Source organism: Petromyzon marinus, unplaced genomic scaffold (genome assembly GCF_048934315.1).
Source record: "Petromyzon marinus isolate PM22_M1 ecotype Great Lakes invasive population unplaced genomic scaffold, UKy_Petmar_22M1.pri1.0 PM_G_Scaffold_25, whole genome shotgun sequence".
Lineage (NCBI taxonomy): Eukaryota > Metazoa > Chordata > Hyperoartia > Petromyzontiformes > Petromyzontidae > Petromyzon > Petromyzon marinus.
In genome coordinates, this window is record NW_027422817.1 from 1,529,150 (window position 1) to 1,547,715 (window position 18,566).

Below are 18,566 nucleotides of genomic sequence, written 5' to 3' on the forward strand. Positions count from 1 at the left end.
CCTTTAAAGGCCGGCACAGCACACGAGGGGGTGGGTGGCCAGCACCATGCCCGGCCGCCTTTGTCTCCCTAGCGGCGATGTTTACACATCCCTCCAGGTACTCATTTGAGGCTGAGTCGACCTACACACACACAGACACATATCCTTGTGCGCCCCACCCGTGGTCTCACCTGGTCGTCGTCCTCACGGTCAGTGAGCAGCGTGAGGAGTGAGCGCGGCGTCCCAGCCGCCCTCACCACTGCCACCGCCCACTCCTCGGGTTGCTCGCAACCACCACTGCCACCACGGCCACCACCCCCACCAACACCACCACCACCGCCACCACCACCAACACCACCACCCCCACCACCACCAACACCACCACCGCCACCAACACCACCACCGACAACACCACCACCACCAACACCACCGCCACCAACACCACCACCAATAACACCACCACCAACACCACCACCGCCACCACCCCCACCAACACCACCAACACCACCAACACCACCGCCACCACCGCCACCAACACCACCACCCCCACCACCACCAACACCACCAACACCACAGCCAGCGGCGGTGGTGTTGGTGGTGGTGCAGCAGCAGCAGCAGCGTCTGAGAGCGCCCAGGAAGCCGAGCCACCAGCGGCACAGCGGGGAGCTAAGCGGCAGTGCGGCAGTAGCAGCAGGGACAGCAGCAGGAGCAGCAGCAGGGACAGCAGGGGCAGCGGCGGCAGGGGCAGCAGGGGCAGCGGCGGCAGGGGCAGCAGCAGCAGGGACAGCAGCAGCAGGGGCAGCAACAGCAGGGGCAGCAGCAGCAGGGACAGCAGCAGGGACAGCAGGGACAGCAGCAGCAGGGACAGCAACAGCAGGGACAGCGGGGGCAGCAGGGGCAGCAGCAGCAGCAGGGACAGCAGCAGGGGCAGCAGGGACAGCAGGGACAGCAGCAGCAGGGGCAGCAGCAGCAGGGACAGCAGGGGCAGCAACAGGGGCAGCAGGGACAGCGGGGGCAGCAGGGACAGCAGGGGCAGCAGCAGCAGGGACAGCAGGGGCAGCAACAGCAGCAGGGACAGCAGAAGGGTCAGGGCGCAGAGCGTGAGACAGGAAGGCCGCGTTGGCCATGGTGGTGACAAAGTCCTCGTCCTGGGGGGGAGGGAGGGGGAGTGGGGGAGTGGTGAGTGTACTAGTGGTGAGTGTACTAGTGGTGAGTGTACTAGTGGTGAGTAGTGGTGAGTGTACTAGTGGTGAGTGTACTAGTGGTGAGTGGTGAGTGTACTAGTGGTGAGTAGTGGTGAGTGGTGAGTGTACTAGTGGTCAGTGTACTAGTGGTGAGTGGTGGGTGTACTAGTGGTGAGTAGTGGTGAGTGGTGAGTGTACTAGTGGTGAGTGTACTAGTGGTGAGTGTGCTAGTGGTGAGTGGTGAGTGTACTAGTGGTGAGTGTACTAGTGGTGAGTGTACTAGTGGTAAGTGTACTAGTGGTGAGTAGTGGTGAGTGGTGAGAGTACTAGTGGTGAGTGTACTAGTGGTGAGTAGTGGTGAGTGGTGAGTGTACTAGTGGTGAGTGTACTAGTGGTGAGTGGTGAGTAGTGGTGAGTGGTGGGTGTACTAGTGGTGAGTATACTAGTGGTGAGTGTACTAGTGGTGAGTAATGGTGAGTGGTGAGTGTACTAGTGGTGAGTAGTGGTGAGTGTACTAGTGGTGAGTGGTGAGTAGTGGTGAGTGTTGAGTAGTGGTGAGTGTACTAGTGGTGAGTGTACTAGTGGTGAGTAGTGGTGAGTGTACTAGTGGTGAGTGTACTAGTGGTGAGTGTACTAGTGGTGAGTAGTGGTGAATGTATTAGTGGTGAGTGTACTAGTGGTGAGTGGTGAGTAGTGGTGAGTAGTGGTGAGTGTACTAGTGGTGAGTGGTGAGTAGTGGTGAGTGTTGAGTGTACTAGTGGTGAGTGTACTAGTGGTGGGTAGTGGTGAGTGGAGAGTAGTGGTGAGTGTACTAGTGGTGAGTGTACTAGTGGTGAGTGGTGAGTAGTGGTGAGTGTACTAGTGGTGAGTAGTGGTGAGTGTACTAGTGGTGAGTGGTGAGTGTACTAGTGGTGAGTAGTGGTGAGTGTACTAGTGGTGAGTGGTGAGTGTACTAGTGGTGAGTGTACTAGTGGTGAGTGTACTAGTGGTGAGTGTACTAGTGGTGAGTAGTGGTGAGTGGTGAGTAGTGGTGAGTGGTGAGTGTACTAGTGGTGAGTGGTGAGTGTACTAGTGGTGAGTGTACTAGTGGTGAGTAGTGGTGAGTGTACTAGTGGTGAGTAGTGGTGAGTGTACTAGTGGTGAGTGTACTAGTGGTGAGTGTACTAGTGGTAAGTAGTGGTGAGTGTTGAGTGTAAACTCACCAGGCGATGCTGAACCCCCCAAACCCGGATCCAACTCCACACGACGAACCGGTTCCAAACACAAGTCGACAAGGTATTGATTCAGACTCTAAGTCGATTTCTCATGCAATTCAATGAGCAATCGAATTCTAATACAACTCTTCAATCCGATTCCCCGTGCAAGTCAATAGGAGTCGATTCTTAATGCGTTTAAAAAGGAGTCGACTCCTCACGAAACAATGTTGAGAATCAATTTATACGGTGGCGTCACGGAGGTAAAATAAAACAAAATAAAATAAACAATTAAATCACGACGTTTCGGAGGCAACACAAGTCTCCTTCTTCAGGTGGAACAGACACAGCGGTGTACTAGTGGTGAGTGGTGAGTAGTGGTGAGTAGTGGTGAGTGGTGAGTGTACTAGTGGTGAGTGTACTAGTGGTGAGTGTACTAGTGGTGAGTAGTGGTGAGTAGTGGTGAGTGGTGAGTAGTGGTGAGTGGTGAGTGTACTAGTGGTGAGTGTACTAGTGGTGAGTAGTGGTGAGTGGTGGGTGTACTAGTGGTGAGTGTACTAGTGGTGAGTGTACTAGTGGTGAGTGTACTAGTGGTAAGTAGTGGTGAGTGTTGAGTGTAAACTCACCAGGCGATGCTGAACCCCCCAAACCCGGATCCAACTCCACACGACGAACCGGTTCCAAACACAAGTCGACAAGGTATTGATTCAGACTCTAAGTCGATTTCTCATGCAATTCAATGAGCAATCGAATTCTAATACAACTCTTCAATCCGATTCCCCGTGCAAGTCAATAGGAGTCGATTCTTAATGCGTTTAAAAAGGAGTCGACTCCTCACGAAACAATGTTGAGAATCAATTTATACGGTGGCGTCACGGAGGTAAAATAAAACAAAATAAAATAAACAATTAAATCACGACGTTTCGGAGGCAACACAAGTCTCCTTCTTCAGGTGGAACAGACACAGCGGTGTACTAGTGGTGAGTGGTGAGTAGTGGTGAGTAGTGGTGAGTAGTGGTGAGTGGTGAGTGTACTAGTGGTGAGTGTACTAGTGGTGAGTGTACTAGTGGTGAGTAGTGGTGAGTAGTGGTGAGTGGTGAGTAGTGGTGAGTGGTGAGTGTACTAGTGGTGAGTAGTGGTGAGTGGTGGGTGTACTAGTGGTGAGTGTACTAGTGGTGAGTGTACTAGTGGTGAGTAGTGGTGAGTGTACTAGTGGTGAGTGTACTAGTGGTGAGTGGTGAGTAGTGGTGAGTGGTGAGTGTACTAGTGGTGAGTGTACTAGTGGTGAGTAGTGGTGAGTGGTGAGTAGTGGTGAGTGGTGAGTGTACTAGTGGTGAGTGTACTAGTGGTGAGTAGTGGTGAGTGGTGAGTAGTGGTGAGTGTACTAGTGGTGAGTGTACTAGTGGTGAGTAGTGGTGAGTGGTGAGTAGTGGTGAGTGGTGAGTGTACTAGTGGTGAGTGTACTAGTGGTGAGTGTACTAGTGGTGAGTAGTGGTGAGTAGTGAGTGTACTAGTGGTGAGTGGTGAGTGTACTAGTGGTGAGTGTACTAGTGGTGAGTAGTGGTGAGTGGTAGGTGTACTAGTGGTGAGTGTACTAGTGGTGAGTGTACTAGTGGTGAGTAGTGGTGAGTGTACTAGTGGTGGGTGTACTAGTGGTGAGTGTACTAGTGGTGAGTGTACTAGTGGTGAGTGTTGAGTAGTGGTGAGTAGTGGTGAGTGTACTAGTGGTGAGTGTACTAGTGGTGAGTGGTGAGTGTACTAGTGGTGAGTAGTGGTGAGTAGTGGTGAGTGTACTAGTGGCGAGTGGTGAGTAGTGGTGAGTGGTGAGTAGTGGTGAGTGTACTAGTGGTGAGTGTACTAGTGGTGAGTGGTGAGTGTACTAGTGGTGAGTGTACTAGTGGTGAGTAGTGGTGAGTGTACTAGTGGTGAGTGGTGGTGAGTAGTGGTGAGTGTGCTAGTGGTGAGTGTTGAGTAGTGGTGAGTGTACTAGTGGTGAGTGGTAAGTGTGCTAGGGGTGAGTGTACTAGTGGTGAGTGGTGAGTGTACTAGTGGTGAGTGTACTAGTGGTGAGTAGTGGTGAGTGGTGAGTGTACTAGTGGTGAGTGTACTAGTGGTGAGTGGTGAGTAGTGGTGAGTGTTGAGTGTAAACTCACCAGGCGATGCTGAACCCCCCAGACCCGGATCCAACTCCACACGACGAACCGGTTCCAAACACAAGTCGACAAGGTATTGATTCAGACGCTAAGTCGATTGCTCATGCAATTCAATGAGCAATCGATTTCTAATACAACTCTACAATCCGATTCCCCGTGCAAGTCAATGGGAGTCGATTCTTAATGCGATTAAAAAGGAGTCGACTCCTCACGAAAGAATGAGAATCAATTTGTACGGTGGAGTCACGGAGGTAAAATAAAATAAAACAAAAGAAAACAATTAAATCACGACGTTTCGGAGGCAACACAAGTCTCCTTCTTCAGGTGGAACAGACACAGCGGAACATCAGTGTCAAGTGGACAGCTCAGTGACACAGAATTAGTAAAGTTGGACTACATGTTTATTTCTCGAAAGCATTTTGTCTGTAGACCAGTGTAACAAGTCAAAAATTTAACTGGAGGCTTTATTTCTTCCAGCACAGGACGCATGATATGGTAGCTGCAGTAAGCCACCCACCGCCGACACACACACACCCACGTGTATTTGTGGATGCACTAAGCCGACACACACACACACCTGTACTTGTGGATGCACTAAGCCAACACACACACACCCACCTGTACTTGTGGATGCACTAAGTCCGACACACACACACACACCTGTACTTGTGAATGCACTAAGTCCGACACACACACACACACCTGTACTTGTGGATGCACTAAGCCGACACACACACACACCTGTACTTGTGGATGCACTAAGCCAACACACACACACCCACCTGTACTTGTGGATGCACTAAGTCCGACACACACACACACCTGTACTTGTGGATGCGTGAAGTCCGACACACACACACCGACCCATCTGTACTGGTGGATGCACTAAGTCCGACACACACACACACCGACCCACCTGTACTTGTGGATGCACTAAGTCCGACACACACACACACCTGTACTTGTGGATGCACTAAGTCTGTGACACACACACCTGTACTTGTGGATGCACAACACGGACGACAGTTTATAAAACAACAACACACAACAATAACTATAACATTCACAGTGTTAATAATAATAACAACAACACGGACGACAGTTTATAAAACAACACACAACAATAACGACAACATTCACAGTGTTAATAATAATAACAACAACACGGACGACAGTTTATAAAACAACAACAACACACAACAATAACGACAACATTCACAGTGTTAATAATAATAACAACAACACGGACGACAGTTTATAAAACAACAACACACAACAATAACGACAACATTCACAGTGTTAATAATAATAACAACACGGACGACAGTTTATAAAACAACAACACACAACAATAACGACAACATTCACAGTGTTAATAATAATAACAACAACACGGACGACAGTTTATAAAACAACAACAACATACTACAATAACGATAACATTCACAGTGTTAATAATAATAACAACAACACGGACGACAGTTTATAAAACAACAACACACAACAATAACGACAACATTCACAGTGTTAATAATAATAACAACAACACGGACGACAGTTTATAAAACAACAACAACACACAACAATAACGACAACATTCACAGTGTTAATAATAATAACAACAACACGGACGACAGTTTATAAAACAACAACACACAACAATAACGATAACATTCACAGTGTTAATAATAATAACAACACGGACGACAGTTTATAAAACAACAACACACAACAATAACGATAACATTCACAGTGTTAATAATAATAACAACACGGACGACAGTTTATAAAACAACAACACACAACAATAACGACAACATTCACAGTGTTAATAATAATAACGACACGGACGACAGTTTATAAAACAACAACAACACACAACAATAACGACAACATTCACAGTGTTAATAATAATAACGACACGGACGACAGTTTATACAACAACAACAACACACAACAATAACGACAACATTCACAGTGTTAATAATAATAATAATAACGACACGGACGACAGTTTATAAAACAACAACAACACACAACAATAACGACAACATTCACAGTGTTAATAATAACAACACGGCTACTGTGGCGATGCGATTGCACAATCATGATGAAGAAGAAGAGCGACGGAAGAGCCCAGTTGACATTGGCTGATTGGATTCCTCCAATATGAACAAACACATTCTCCTGCGGAGGGAGCCGGTAGGAACGTTGGGTTGCTTGGTCAACGACCAGGGTCAACGGCGGCTCCGTGGTGTATTCCGCAAATATGCCCGACTGTGAGGGCGGGCACAAGCCGGCGTGAGTAGGTTAAACGTTGAGTTTTATAAGGGCACCACGGGGTGACCAGCCCCTGCCCCCCCGGCCCCACCCCTCCCACCCCCACCCCCAGCCCCACCCTCCCCACCCAGCCCCTCCCCACCCTCCCCTCCCCACCCAGCCCCACCCTCCCCTCCCCACCCAGCCCCACCCTCCCCACCCTCCCCACCCTCCCCACCCAGCCCCTTCCTCCCCACCCAGCCCCTCCCCACCCTCCCCTCCCTACCCAGCCCCTCCCTCCCTACCCAGCCCCTCCCCACCCTCCCCTCTCCACCCAGCCCCACCTCTCCCATTTTTGGATGCACGACGGACGGACACAACAACAATAATCCCCGTGTGGGCTGGTGGTGTAACCAGGAGGTTCCTACCGCTATCAATATTCTCCTGATTCCGATACAGTTGGAGATCGCCGCCTCAACACAATGGGAGGCTCTCTCAAGCAATGCGGGGGGCGGGTGGGTGGTGGGGGGGGGTGGTTTTTGCCGGCTGTACGTACGTTGATCTTTCTCCTTCTGGCGTCTCTCCATCTCCTTAGACTTGTAACCAGTGGTGGGCAGGATGTCCTCCAGAAAGAACCGCTTCACCTCGAAAAGCCTCCCAGGCACTGGCCCACGGACGAGAGGCAACACGGCGTGCACACCGCCACGTCCAACATCGCCGTTGCGTTTGGCCCGCCGCCGCCACCGCCGCCGCCGACGCACGGTTAGATCGAGTGAATATAAATGTTGTGTCGTTAAACCTGCCACCACCCGACGCAGCAGCCGGTTAGCGAGGTTTGTCAAGTAAACAAAACGTGGCCAACGAGTTGCTAATTCGGCACACACCGGTGTGCTGGAGGAGTAAACCCACAACATTTACCGTTCGGTAATTACAACCGGCAAATGTCGCACTCCAATGGTAAATGTTGTGGGTTTACTCCTCCAACACAACGGTGCGCCGTGCTAGTAACGATATTTTGTTTTACGTGACAAAATCTTACAAATTGGCCGTCGGGTTTAACAACACATTTACATTGACGCGATCAAACCCAAAAAAACCTCTAATACATTATCGATAATATTGGTCGCGAAAGCCTACCGCTACGTGTTCAACCGACGGATGGATTTAGCCGTCTCTCACGTCTGACGACGGGGCAGCCGCCGAAGTACTCTGAAAAGAGTGAGACGTTGAGGGGGGCGCTCATCAGCACGACGCGGAGGTTGCACTGCCGCTCCAGAATGTCGCGCAGCTTGATGAGCAGGATGTCGCAGAAGCGGTCGCGTTCATGGATCTCGTCCTAGTGGATACATCACCGCCAACGCTGCCATCATCATCATCATCGTCAATGTAACCACCACCACCACCGCCATCATCACCATTGCCAATTTCGCCACCACCAGTTAACAAAAATCTATCATGACCAACTGACAAGACAAAGATCCCCCGTATAGCCTTAACAGACTCGTTGGGGCAAGTGCTGTAAGCGAGTAGCTCCTATGAAGGCAGGCACGGTACACAAGGGGGTGGGTGGCAAGCACCACTCTTTAAGAACCACCACCAATACCACCACCAGAACCAACACCAGCACTACCACCATCATCATCACCACCCGTAATCACCACCACCACCACAATTATCACTACCATCATCACCACCCTTAACCATCACCACCACCAGCAGAACCATCAATAACCACCACCCTTAGCAGCAGCAACAACACTACCAGCATCACCACCATCATCACCTTTAACCAACCAGTAGCAACAGCATCAGCACCAGCTTCATAACAATAATTAAACTTCACCATGTACATACAGTCCGTTGTCAATCCAATGATTGAGACACTAAAACCGAACAAAAACTCAGAAACCGGAACTGGCCACATCTTGGGTTAGACCGAATAAAATAAAATAAATTAAAATCACGACGTTTCGAGCGAGCGCACACACAAGGGTCCGTCAGCAGGTGGGACAACCACATCTACAGGCCTCGATAGCCTCTTGTGACAGCAGCAGCAGCCCTTTTGCCCACTTCAGCAATTCTTTCTTGCTGTGGTTGTTCCACCTGCTGACTGACGCTTGCGTGTGCGCGCGCCCGAAACGCCGTGATTTAATTCATTTCATTTTCTACCTACCACGGTGACTTTACCGAGAGAACCCAGGGGCGTGGACCCCTGCAGTCACGAAAACTTCAAATCTAGATTAGACTGAAAAGAAAACTTTTGAGCACCGGTGTGTGGTGGATCGACTGTAGCTCGGCACGTACCACGATGATGTGCGTCACGACGGTAGACGTGGCGCTGTCTCCGGCCATGAGGGTCCTCAGCAGCACGTCGTTGGTGCAGAACGTGAGGAGCGTCTTTGGCGAGACCCTGCGCGCAACGCCGCGTGCGGAACGCGACGGTATGAGGGATACTCTTTGGTTCTATTGGGTAAAGTCACCACGTAGCAGGTTAAAAATAAAATAACAAAAATCACGACGTTTCGGCCACAACACAAGCGGCCTTCATCAGGTGAAGGGACGAGACTGTCTGGAGGACAGCGCTGGAGTGAGAGAAGCCACGCTGAGATCACGACCTTTAATGAGGGATACTCTTTGGTTCTATTGGGTAAAGTCACCACGTAGGTAAAAAATAAAATAACAAAAATCACGACGTTTCGGCCACAACACAAGCGGCCTTCATCAGGTGAAGGGACGAGACTGTCTGGTAGGACAGCGCTGGAGTGAAAAAAGCCACGCTCAGATCACGACCTTTAAGCTGTGTGAGAAGAAAAACACTAAGCGCCTTGACAAAGGAATTATCATATAATTTAGCATTGAAATGGCTCATTGAAATAGCTAAGTTAAAGTATACACATCTGCAGAGGCACCCCTTGACAAAGGAATTAGCATAGAATTTAGCATTGAAATGGCTCATTGAAATAGCTAAGTTAAAGTGTACACATCCGCAGAGGCACCCCTTGACAAAGGAATTAGCATAGAATTTAGCATTGAAATGGCTCATTGAAATAGCTAAGTTAAAGTATACACATCCGCAGAGGTACCCCTTGACAAAGGAATTAGCATATAATTTAGCATTGAAATGGCTCATTGAAATAGCTAAGTTAAAGTATACACATCCGCAGAGGCACCCCTTGACAAAGGAATTAGCATAGAATTTAGCATTGAAATGGCTCATTGAAATAGCTAAGTTAAAGTATACACATCCGCAGAGGCACCCCTTGACAAAGGAATTAGCATAGAATTTAGCATTGAAATGGCTCATTGAAATAGCTAAGTTAAAGTATACACATCCGCAGAGGCACCCCTTGACAAAGGAATTAGCATAGAATTTAGCATTGAAATAGCTGAGTGATAAGCTGAGGTATAAGGGATCTCAAATACATACATGGTGTTTTCCTGTTAACCTAACATCTAGGTTGTCAGTCAATATTACGATTCGTAAATTTAACGTAGGTATGCAAGTTGAACTTCTTTCGCACCACCGTACGTAGCCAACCGTGCTCAATGGTCCAACGTGTGTGAAGTCCTCCCCCCACCAGCCGACACAGCCAAACCAATTAAATTACCACATGGTGGTAAAAGTGTTTCACTGTGCGCCCAACAAGATTGTTTCAGCTCACCACCGACAGTTGAGTTGAAGAACAATTCCATCAACACAAATTCAGCAATCGTATACAATGCCTATAAAGCGATATGCTAAATTTCCTTGTGACAATTGTTCTGCACCCCCACCCATACCCATGGCAAATTGTTGTTTGGCTTGCATCGTGCAGAGGAAGGATTTCACGACAGCTGTTTTTGTCAAGATAATTTCTTCGTTGCCTAACCAAAAATAAATGTGCCGTAAATATTGTTGCACCGGCTCGGTTTTCGTAGAGTTGTGTCACTGCAGAGCTCAGACAGGACGGAGAAACGCAAACCGAACACAACCCTAAAAATCACACAACTCAACGAAAGGACACGGCGCAGGGCAGGGAGAAACACGACAGGACACAGCGGTAAAAGTACACAATAACAAACGTATGTGTGCATGTGCGCGTGTGTACGTTGAACGTCTTTCACACCGTACGCAGCCGACCGCGCTAATCGTGGGGGCGCGACTAGCACAGTTGGAATGAAACGACGAGAAAAATTACAATAGCACACGGCCCAGAGGGAAAACACAACAACAACAACAAAAACAACAGAACACACACACACGCGCACGCGCGCACAACGGAAGCGCCAACACGCGTACACGCACTTGCTCTCCAACCGGATCTGGTAGCCGACGGTCTGGCCGACGCCCTCCCCTCGCTCCTCCGCCACCCTCTCGGCCGCGGCGACGGCAGAGATTCGGCGCGGCTGCGCGCAAATCACGCGGCACGGCGACCCCAGGCGGCTGCCCTCGTCCAGGATGTACTGAGGGATCTGCCGGGGGGGTGGGGGACGACACGGGCGGCGGCGCGCGCCGAGTGTTAAGCGGTGATCGGAGGCAGTCCTCAAGATCGCAATTCGGGGGTAAAAAATAAAATAATAATCCACGTTCACCCCGCTCGTCGTGGTGGTGGTCCTGGGGAAATGAGCCCGACATGCTGAATGAAGGAGCGCCGAGTTCTAGGACTGTGCTGCGAGCACCTGCGTGGTTTTGCCGGAGCCGGTCTCGCCCAGCACCAGCAGGATGTTGGACTTGGCGATGGTGCCCAGCAACTGCTCCCGGAACGCGGCCACGGGGAGGGTCTGGCGGAACGCCTCCAGCTCCGATCGCCCCCGCGGTGGCGGGACCTGAGCGATCCCGTCGTTGAGCCGTCCGCTCGGCCTGCTCGCCTCGCGTCTCGCCCCTGTGAGTGACACGCGTCGAATTGCATCAGCGTCACGGGTGCCACGGTGGCTAGATGTTGACTCCGTCGCCTGGTGTACAGGAGGTCGTGGGTTCGATCCCAACCCCGACATATGCTGCTGTATATTTGGAGTCTGTGTCTCTCTCCCTCATCATCATCATGGTGGCTAGATGTTAACTCCCTCGCCTGGTATACAGGATGTCGTGGGTTCGATCCCAACCCCGACATCTGCTGTATATTTGGAGTCTGTGTCTCTCTCCCTCGTCATCATCATGGTGGCTAGATGTTAACTCCCTCACCTGGTATACAGGAGGTCGTGGGTTCGATCCCAACCCCGATATCTGCTGCTGTATATTTGGAGTCTGTGTCTCTCTCCCTCATCATCATCATGGTGGCTAGGAGATGTTAACTCCCTCGCCTGGTATACAGGAGGTCGTGGGTTCGATCCCAACCACGACATCTGCTGCTGTATATTTGGAGTTTGCGGTGTCTCTCTCGAATCGACGTGCGTTGAGCGTATTTGGCTGCTGCGAACGTCCACGTGATAAGCCACTTCATTCGAGCAATCATTTTGTGGCCAGGTCGCTGCTGATAAATGGCTACGCAGCTCAGCGCAGCCTTACCCGGTAAAATAATGCCTGAATAGATTAGTTGATAGAGGGCACCAATGGAGCACCACGGAAAAAAAAAACGTCGCCGGCAACTCCAAAGCGGGAACGAACCTGGGTCAGAGCCAGTGTCGGGGAAGCGCTGCAGAAGCACACGGGCGGCGTGGCGCGCCCGTTGCGACAGCGCAAATGACATCTCGGCGCCCGCCACCTCCGCTGTCTCCTTCTTGCGCACGGTGAGGCGCTGCATCGGCCCCCCCCTTGCTACCGAAACGCAGCGAGGAACGTGGGGGGCAGCGTTAATTTACCGGTGGGTGGGCGGGTTAGGTGGGTGGGTGGGTGGGTGTGTGGGCGTGTGGGTGTGTGGGTGGGTGGGTGGGTGGGCGAGCGGGTAGACGGATAGGTGTGCATGCAGGCGCACGGGTAGGCGTGTAGGTGGGCAAGTATATGAGTGGGTTTGCGAGTGCGTGACGAGGCAGGCAGGCAGGTAGGTAGGCATGTAGGTGGACATGCATGTGGGCAGGCAGGTGCACAGGTAGATATGGGGACCGGTACTGTAGCGGTTAGCACGCTGCTGCGCTACGAACCCGATTCCCGCTGACGGCCAACACCAGTGACAATTATCTGAACCGATCATATGCCTCTCCTAGGTCGACTCAGCCTCAAATGATTACCGAATGTAGTATGTAAACATCGCCACTCGGGAGACGAAGGCGATCAGGCGTGGTGCCGGCCACCCACCCGTGCCGGCCCTCATAGGTGCTCGCTAACGGCACCTCCTCCAACAGCCTGTTAAGACTACACGGGGGATCTTTGTCTTGTATAGGTTGGGTGGGTAGGTGAGCGGGTACGTAGGTTAGTGCATGCGAATCACAAGCTTAGTCCGTGCTCGCCAGTTGCCTGGGTGAAAGGTTGGGCTCCGTTTTGCCCTAACGCCTGGCCAGCTGGCTTCAAAAAAACGTAACCAATGAATGAGCCGATTTTCATCGCTCCCAACTCGGCAGTGGGATGGTCTCAGGCACGTTTTCTCCTCTTGGCTGGGCCGCTGTCCCGATTAGCACGGGTGGCTACGTGCAGTGCAAAAGAGGTTCTACTAGACGTGCCCACACACTTACATTCTCTGACACTGCCCTTGGCCGTGCCTTAGAACGCCAACGCCCCGCACAATCCCGCTCGCCTCTCTCTTGACAATGTGTCTCTTACCTTTTCGTACGTTCTCTAATCAATGTGCTTTCTCTATGCCGAAAACAAACTTCTTTGAAGCTGATTTTGCGTTGAAGTTCGTTGCCCTTCCCCCACGCCTCTGGTCAGCACGGTTTGGCTACGTACGGTGCGAAAGACGCTCAACATACACACGCTCCTGTCCCTGTCTCTTAGAGTTTAATTCAGAATTTGTTCCATTACAAAGACCCCCTCCCCGTGTAGCCTGTAACAGACTGTCGGGGCAAGTGCTGTTAGGGAAGCACCTATGAAGGCCGGCACAGCAAACAAGGGGGGTGGGTGGCCAACACCACGCCCGGCCACCCTTTGTCTCCTTCGTGGCAATGTTTCCGCATCGCACCAGGTACTCATTTGAGGCTGAGTCGACCTAGGGGAGGCCCGGGAGCAGTTCAGACAATCGTCACTGGTGTTGGCCGTGAGTGGGAATCGAACCCGGGTCGCCAGGTTTGTAGCTCGGCGCACTAACCGCTACACTAACCGCTCCCCACAGGCACTCCTTGGCATACGCGAAAAGCACGCCTATCTCAAAATCGTGTATGTCAAAAGCAATGTTCCCATAAGGGGCCGTCCATAAATGACGTCACACGAGTTTGGCCGATTTTTGACCCCCCCCCCCTGCCCCCCTCGTCACACAGCGTCACAAAGTCAGACGCCCCTGAAATATGACGTCACAAAGTTCTGCCCCCCACACCCCCCAAACCATATTTCCATTTTTAAAATGAAACACGCTTCAAATCGCTTTACACTATTGTCATTGTAGTGCGTATTTAATGTGGCGCTGCACTCTGATGTTGTAGGAGAAAACATTTGTAGAATTATAAAATATTAAAAGTAATTCTATTAAAAAAATACTTGAAACTTTGCAGTAGAACGAAGCAAAATGGAGAGTACAATAATATCAATTACATATTCATTCCACAGAATGAAAAGCCCTGGTAGAATCATTAAAATCAAAATGTTTAATAACAATCATTCAAAATGTTTTTTACTAAATGTATGCATCACCATTCTCCCACGGAGAAGCGAAATGCTCCTTCATGGAATAAATAAAAGGTGACCTTAGTAAATTTAAAACATCAAATAGTTAATAATGAAAATTATTCAAAATTAGTGCCGTTATAACAATTCTATTTAATTAAGTAGATATTTAAATTTTGATTTAAAGCTTTCGTGACTGCAGTAATTCATATTCTTAGCTCTTTCGGTAAAGTCACGTTGAAGGGAAACAATAAAATAACAATATATATAAAACAATAAAAATTCTCACGACGTTTCGACCATAACGCCTGATGACGACCGTTTGTGTTATGGTCGAAACGTCGTGAGAATTTTTATTGTTTTATATATTTTTATTATTTTATTGTTTCCCTTCAACGTGACTTTACCGAAAGAGCTAAGAATATAGATATTTAAAGTTGCGCATTTTGATGTGACGTCACATTTCTCAACCCCTCCTCCCCCCCTACGTCACACATCGTCACAAACGTCTGACGCCCTCCATAGGTGCGTGACGTCATTTATGGGCGGCCCCTAAGTGATAATGATACAGGATTCGTCTTCTTTGCTTCTCTCGGTAAAGTCACCACCACCACGTGAGAGAATGAGAATAAAATAATAAAATCACGCGATACAATTCCCACGACGTTTCACGAGATGAAGGGGGTTAGGGGATTTCACCGAGACTCGCAGAGATAGTCGCCTAAGTTATCCTTGCCCATATCAATACAACGGCACACAATATACAATAGAGGGCTTCAACAAAAATGTTAACACATTACGGGGCTGTCGCTTTTAATAGAAAAAAAAGAACGAATTTTGATTTAAAGCTTCCGTGACTGCAGGGATTCATATTCTTGGTTCTTTTGGTAAAGTCACCACCACGTTAGAAGGGAAACAATGAAATAATAAAAATATAACACAATAACAATAAAATCATCTGATGATGATTGCTTGTGTTGCGGTCGAAACGTCGTGAGAATTTTATTGTTTTATATTTTGTATTATTTTATTGGTTCCCTTCTACGTGCAGGTGACTTTACAAAAAGAACCAAGAATAATAATTTTATTGTTTTACAATAATTTTATTGTTTTATATTTTGTATTATTTTATTGGTTCCCTTCTACGTGCAGGTGACTTTACAAAAAGAACCAAGAATAATAATTGTATTGTTTTACAATAATTTTATTGTTTTATATTTTTTATTATTTTATTGTTTCCCTTCTACGTGGTGGTGACTTTACCGAAAGAACCAAGAATAATAATTTTGTTTTACAATAATTTTATTGTTTTATTATTTTTATTATTTTATTGTTTCCCTTCTACGTGGTGGTGACTTTACCGAAAGAACCAAGAATAATAATTTTATTGTTTTACAATAATTTTATTGTTTTATATTTTTATTATTTTATTGTTTCCCTTCTACGTGGTGGTGACTTTACCGAAAGAACCAAGAATAATAACTTTATTGTTTTACAATAATTTTATTGTTTTATATTTTTATTATTTTATTGTTTCCCTTCTACGTGCAGGTGACTTTACCGAATTACCAACAATATGAATCCCTGCAGTCACGAAAGCTTTAAATAAAAAATATATCAATATTCATTAATTATTTCCAAGCAAACTACATTCGTGTGTTTTTCTTAAATGCATTCCGTTTAAACTTGTAACAAATATTTTTTTACGTACTGACAAATTAAAGGTTTTAATTCCACTGTGTGGTGCAATTATTAAACATTCTAACAATAACGTGCCCAACATTGTGTATACATATATTTAAAATGTGATTCACAGCAAAAAAAAATTAAGTATGCTTTTTAATGAAATACTATCAACCCAAATAAATGAACGGTTAACACACTTGCAACATGATAACAAACGTGATGTTAATATCTTCACAAAGTCAAAAAGATTATCTCTCCTCCCCACTTGTCCGCCTTCGTTGGTCAGCGCGTGCCTCTGGAATCCTTCCCCAGAGCCACGTTTCTCGTTGAAAATTCTCACGAGTGTCAACATTTTCTTGTTACTTTACGTTAAAATGTAAACTCTTAATATGCTTAAATTTTGATTTAAAGCTTTCGTGACTGCAGTAATTCATATTCTTTTTATTGTTATATATTTTATTATTTTATTGTTTCCCTTCAACGTGGTGACTTTACCGAAAGAACTAAGAATATATCTTAATATGCTTCCCGTAAAATAAAATTAAGCAACACAGTTGAGGAATACAAAAGCGGTGAACACAAGCAAACCGGACACATGCACAATCACAACGAGACGAGCAAGGGCAAATAAGTGTTGTTGTTATTCTTGCCACGTGTGTGTGTACACGTGTGTGTACACGTGTGTGTGTACACGTGTGTGTGTACACGTGTGTGTGTACACTGTGTGTACACTGTGTGTGTGTACACGTGTGTGTATACACGTGTGTGTACACATGTGTGTGTGTACACTGTGTGTGTGTACACGTGTGTGTGTGTACACTGTGTGTGTACACGTGTGTGTGTACACTGTGTGTGTACACTGTGTGTGTGTACACGTGTGTGTACACGTGTGTGTGTACACGTGTGTGTGTGTGTACACTGTGTGTGTGTACACTGTGTGTGTACACGTGTGTGTGTGTGTACACCTGTGTGTGTGTGTACACTGTGTGTGTGTGTACACATGTGTGTGTGTACACGTGTGTGTACACGTGTGTGTGTGTGTACACTGTGTGTGTGTACACTGTGTGTGTACACGTGTGTACACTGTGTGTGTGTAGACGTGTGTGTACACGTGTGTGTGTACACGTGTGTGTGTGTACACGTGTGTGTGTACACGTGTGTGTGTGTACTGTGTGTGTGTACACGTGTGTGTGTACACGTGTGTGTGTGTACACGTGTGTGTGTACACGTGTGTGTGTGTACACGTGTGTGTACACTGTGTGTGTACACTGTGTGTATACACGTGTGTGTGTGTGTACACGTGTGTGTGTACACGTGTGTGTGTACTGTGTGTGTGTACACGTGTGTGTGTACACTGTGTGTGTGTGTACACTGTGTGTGTATACACGTGTTTATCTTTAGAATGTGAAAGGGGGTCACTAACACCACTTGCCCCCTACAGCCTGCTAAGGCTACACGGGGGATCTTTGTCTTTGTGTTCACGTGGCGTGTTGTTTCACGATGTCCACGCGAACGACGTTAAACACCACCACCACCACGAGTTCGATCGATCGATCATTCGATCGATTGAAGGGAAGAAATCGGCGAAAGGCCCCCAGACTTGCAGGCCCCGAAGCCGGCTTTTTTTTTAGTTTCGATCGCTTTTTAAAACGAGGGGTTAATCGATTAATCTCGGTCGGTACATTTTGTATTTTGTTTGTTTTAAATGTTTAAAAGTGCGGGTGGATTAAGATGGAAGTTTAAAAAAAAACTCACTCAGTCGCAAACTCCCTCAGCCGCAAACTCCCAAGGCCAGCCGAGATCTTACAAAGTGAAGTGGAACCAAAATCGTGACGCTGACGGGCGAAACCAAATTGGTGTCAAGCTGAGGGGGGGAGGGCGAAACCAAATTGGTGTCAAGCTGAGGGGTGTGGGCGAAACCAAATTGGTGTCAAGCTGAGGGGTGTGGGCGAAACCAAATTGGTTACAAGCTGGGGGGGAGGGCGAAACCAAATTGGTTACAAGTTGAGGGGTGTGGGCGAAACCAAATTGGTTACAAGCTGGGGGGGTGGGCGAAACCAAATTGGTTACAAGCTGGGGGGGTGGGCGAAACCAACTTGGTGACAAGTTGAGGGGTGTGGGCGAAACCAAATTGGTTACTAGCTGGGGGGGTGGGCGAAACCAAATTGGTTACTAGCTGAGGGGGTGGGCGAAACCAAATTGGTTACTAGCTGAGGGGGTGGACGAAACCAAATTGGTTACAAGCTGAGGGGGGGTGGGCGAAACCAAATTGGTTACAAGCTGAGGGGGTGGGCGAAACCAAATTGATTACAAGCTAAGGGGGTGGGCGAAACCAAATTGGTTACTAGCTAAGGGGGTGGGCGAAACCAAATTGGTTACTAGCTAAGGGGTGGGCGAAACCAAATTGGTTTCAAGCCGGGGGGGTGGGCGAAACCAAATTGGT

At 48.2% G+C, this 18,566-nt stretch overlaps 1 protein-coding gene across 1 annotated transcript; it reads right to left on the bottom strand.

The window, feature by feature from the left end:
• Positions 1–173: 173 nt before the first annotated feature.
• LOC142913399 (uncharacterized) lies at positions 174–17,967 on the bottom strand. The gene is made up of 9 exons (XM_076060939.1): positions 17,879–17,967; positions 12,353–12,502; positions 11,428–11,630; positions 11,054–11,220; positions 9,073–9,178; positions 7,948–8,104; positions 7,103–7,432; positions 4,510–4,597; positions 174–1,127 (listed from the first exon to the last, which is right to left on the bottom strand). The coding sequence occupies exons 2-9, from the start codon at positions 12,486–12,488 to the stop codon at positions 233–235; spliced, it is 2,082 nt and encodes a 693-aa protein (XP_075917054.1). The 5' UTR covers positions 12,489–12,502; positions 17,879–17,967; the 3' UTR covers positions 174–232.
• Between the last annotated feature and the right edge of the window lie 599 nt (positions 17,968–18,566).

What these genes read in the sequence shown, in the direction of transcription:
- LOC142913399 (XM_076060939.1), bottom strand. Translation starts at nt 12,488, where the DNA reads ATGCAGCGCCTCACCGTGCGCAAGAAGGAGACAGCGGAGGTGGCGGGC. An exon ending in CAGATCCGGTTGGAGAGCAA is followed by an intron (nt 9,179 to 11,053) that starts GTGCGTGTACGC and finishes CGTTGCGCGCAG; the next exon opens with GGTCTCGCCAAAGACGCTCC. An exon ending in TCGTGACGCACATCATCGTG is followed by an intron (nt 8,105 to 9,072) that starts GTACGTGCCGAG and finishes TGTATCCACTAG; the next exon opens with GACGAGATCCATGAACGCGA.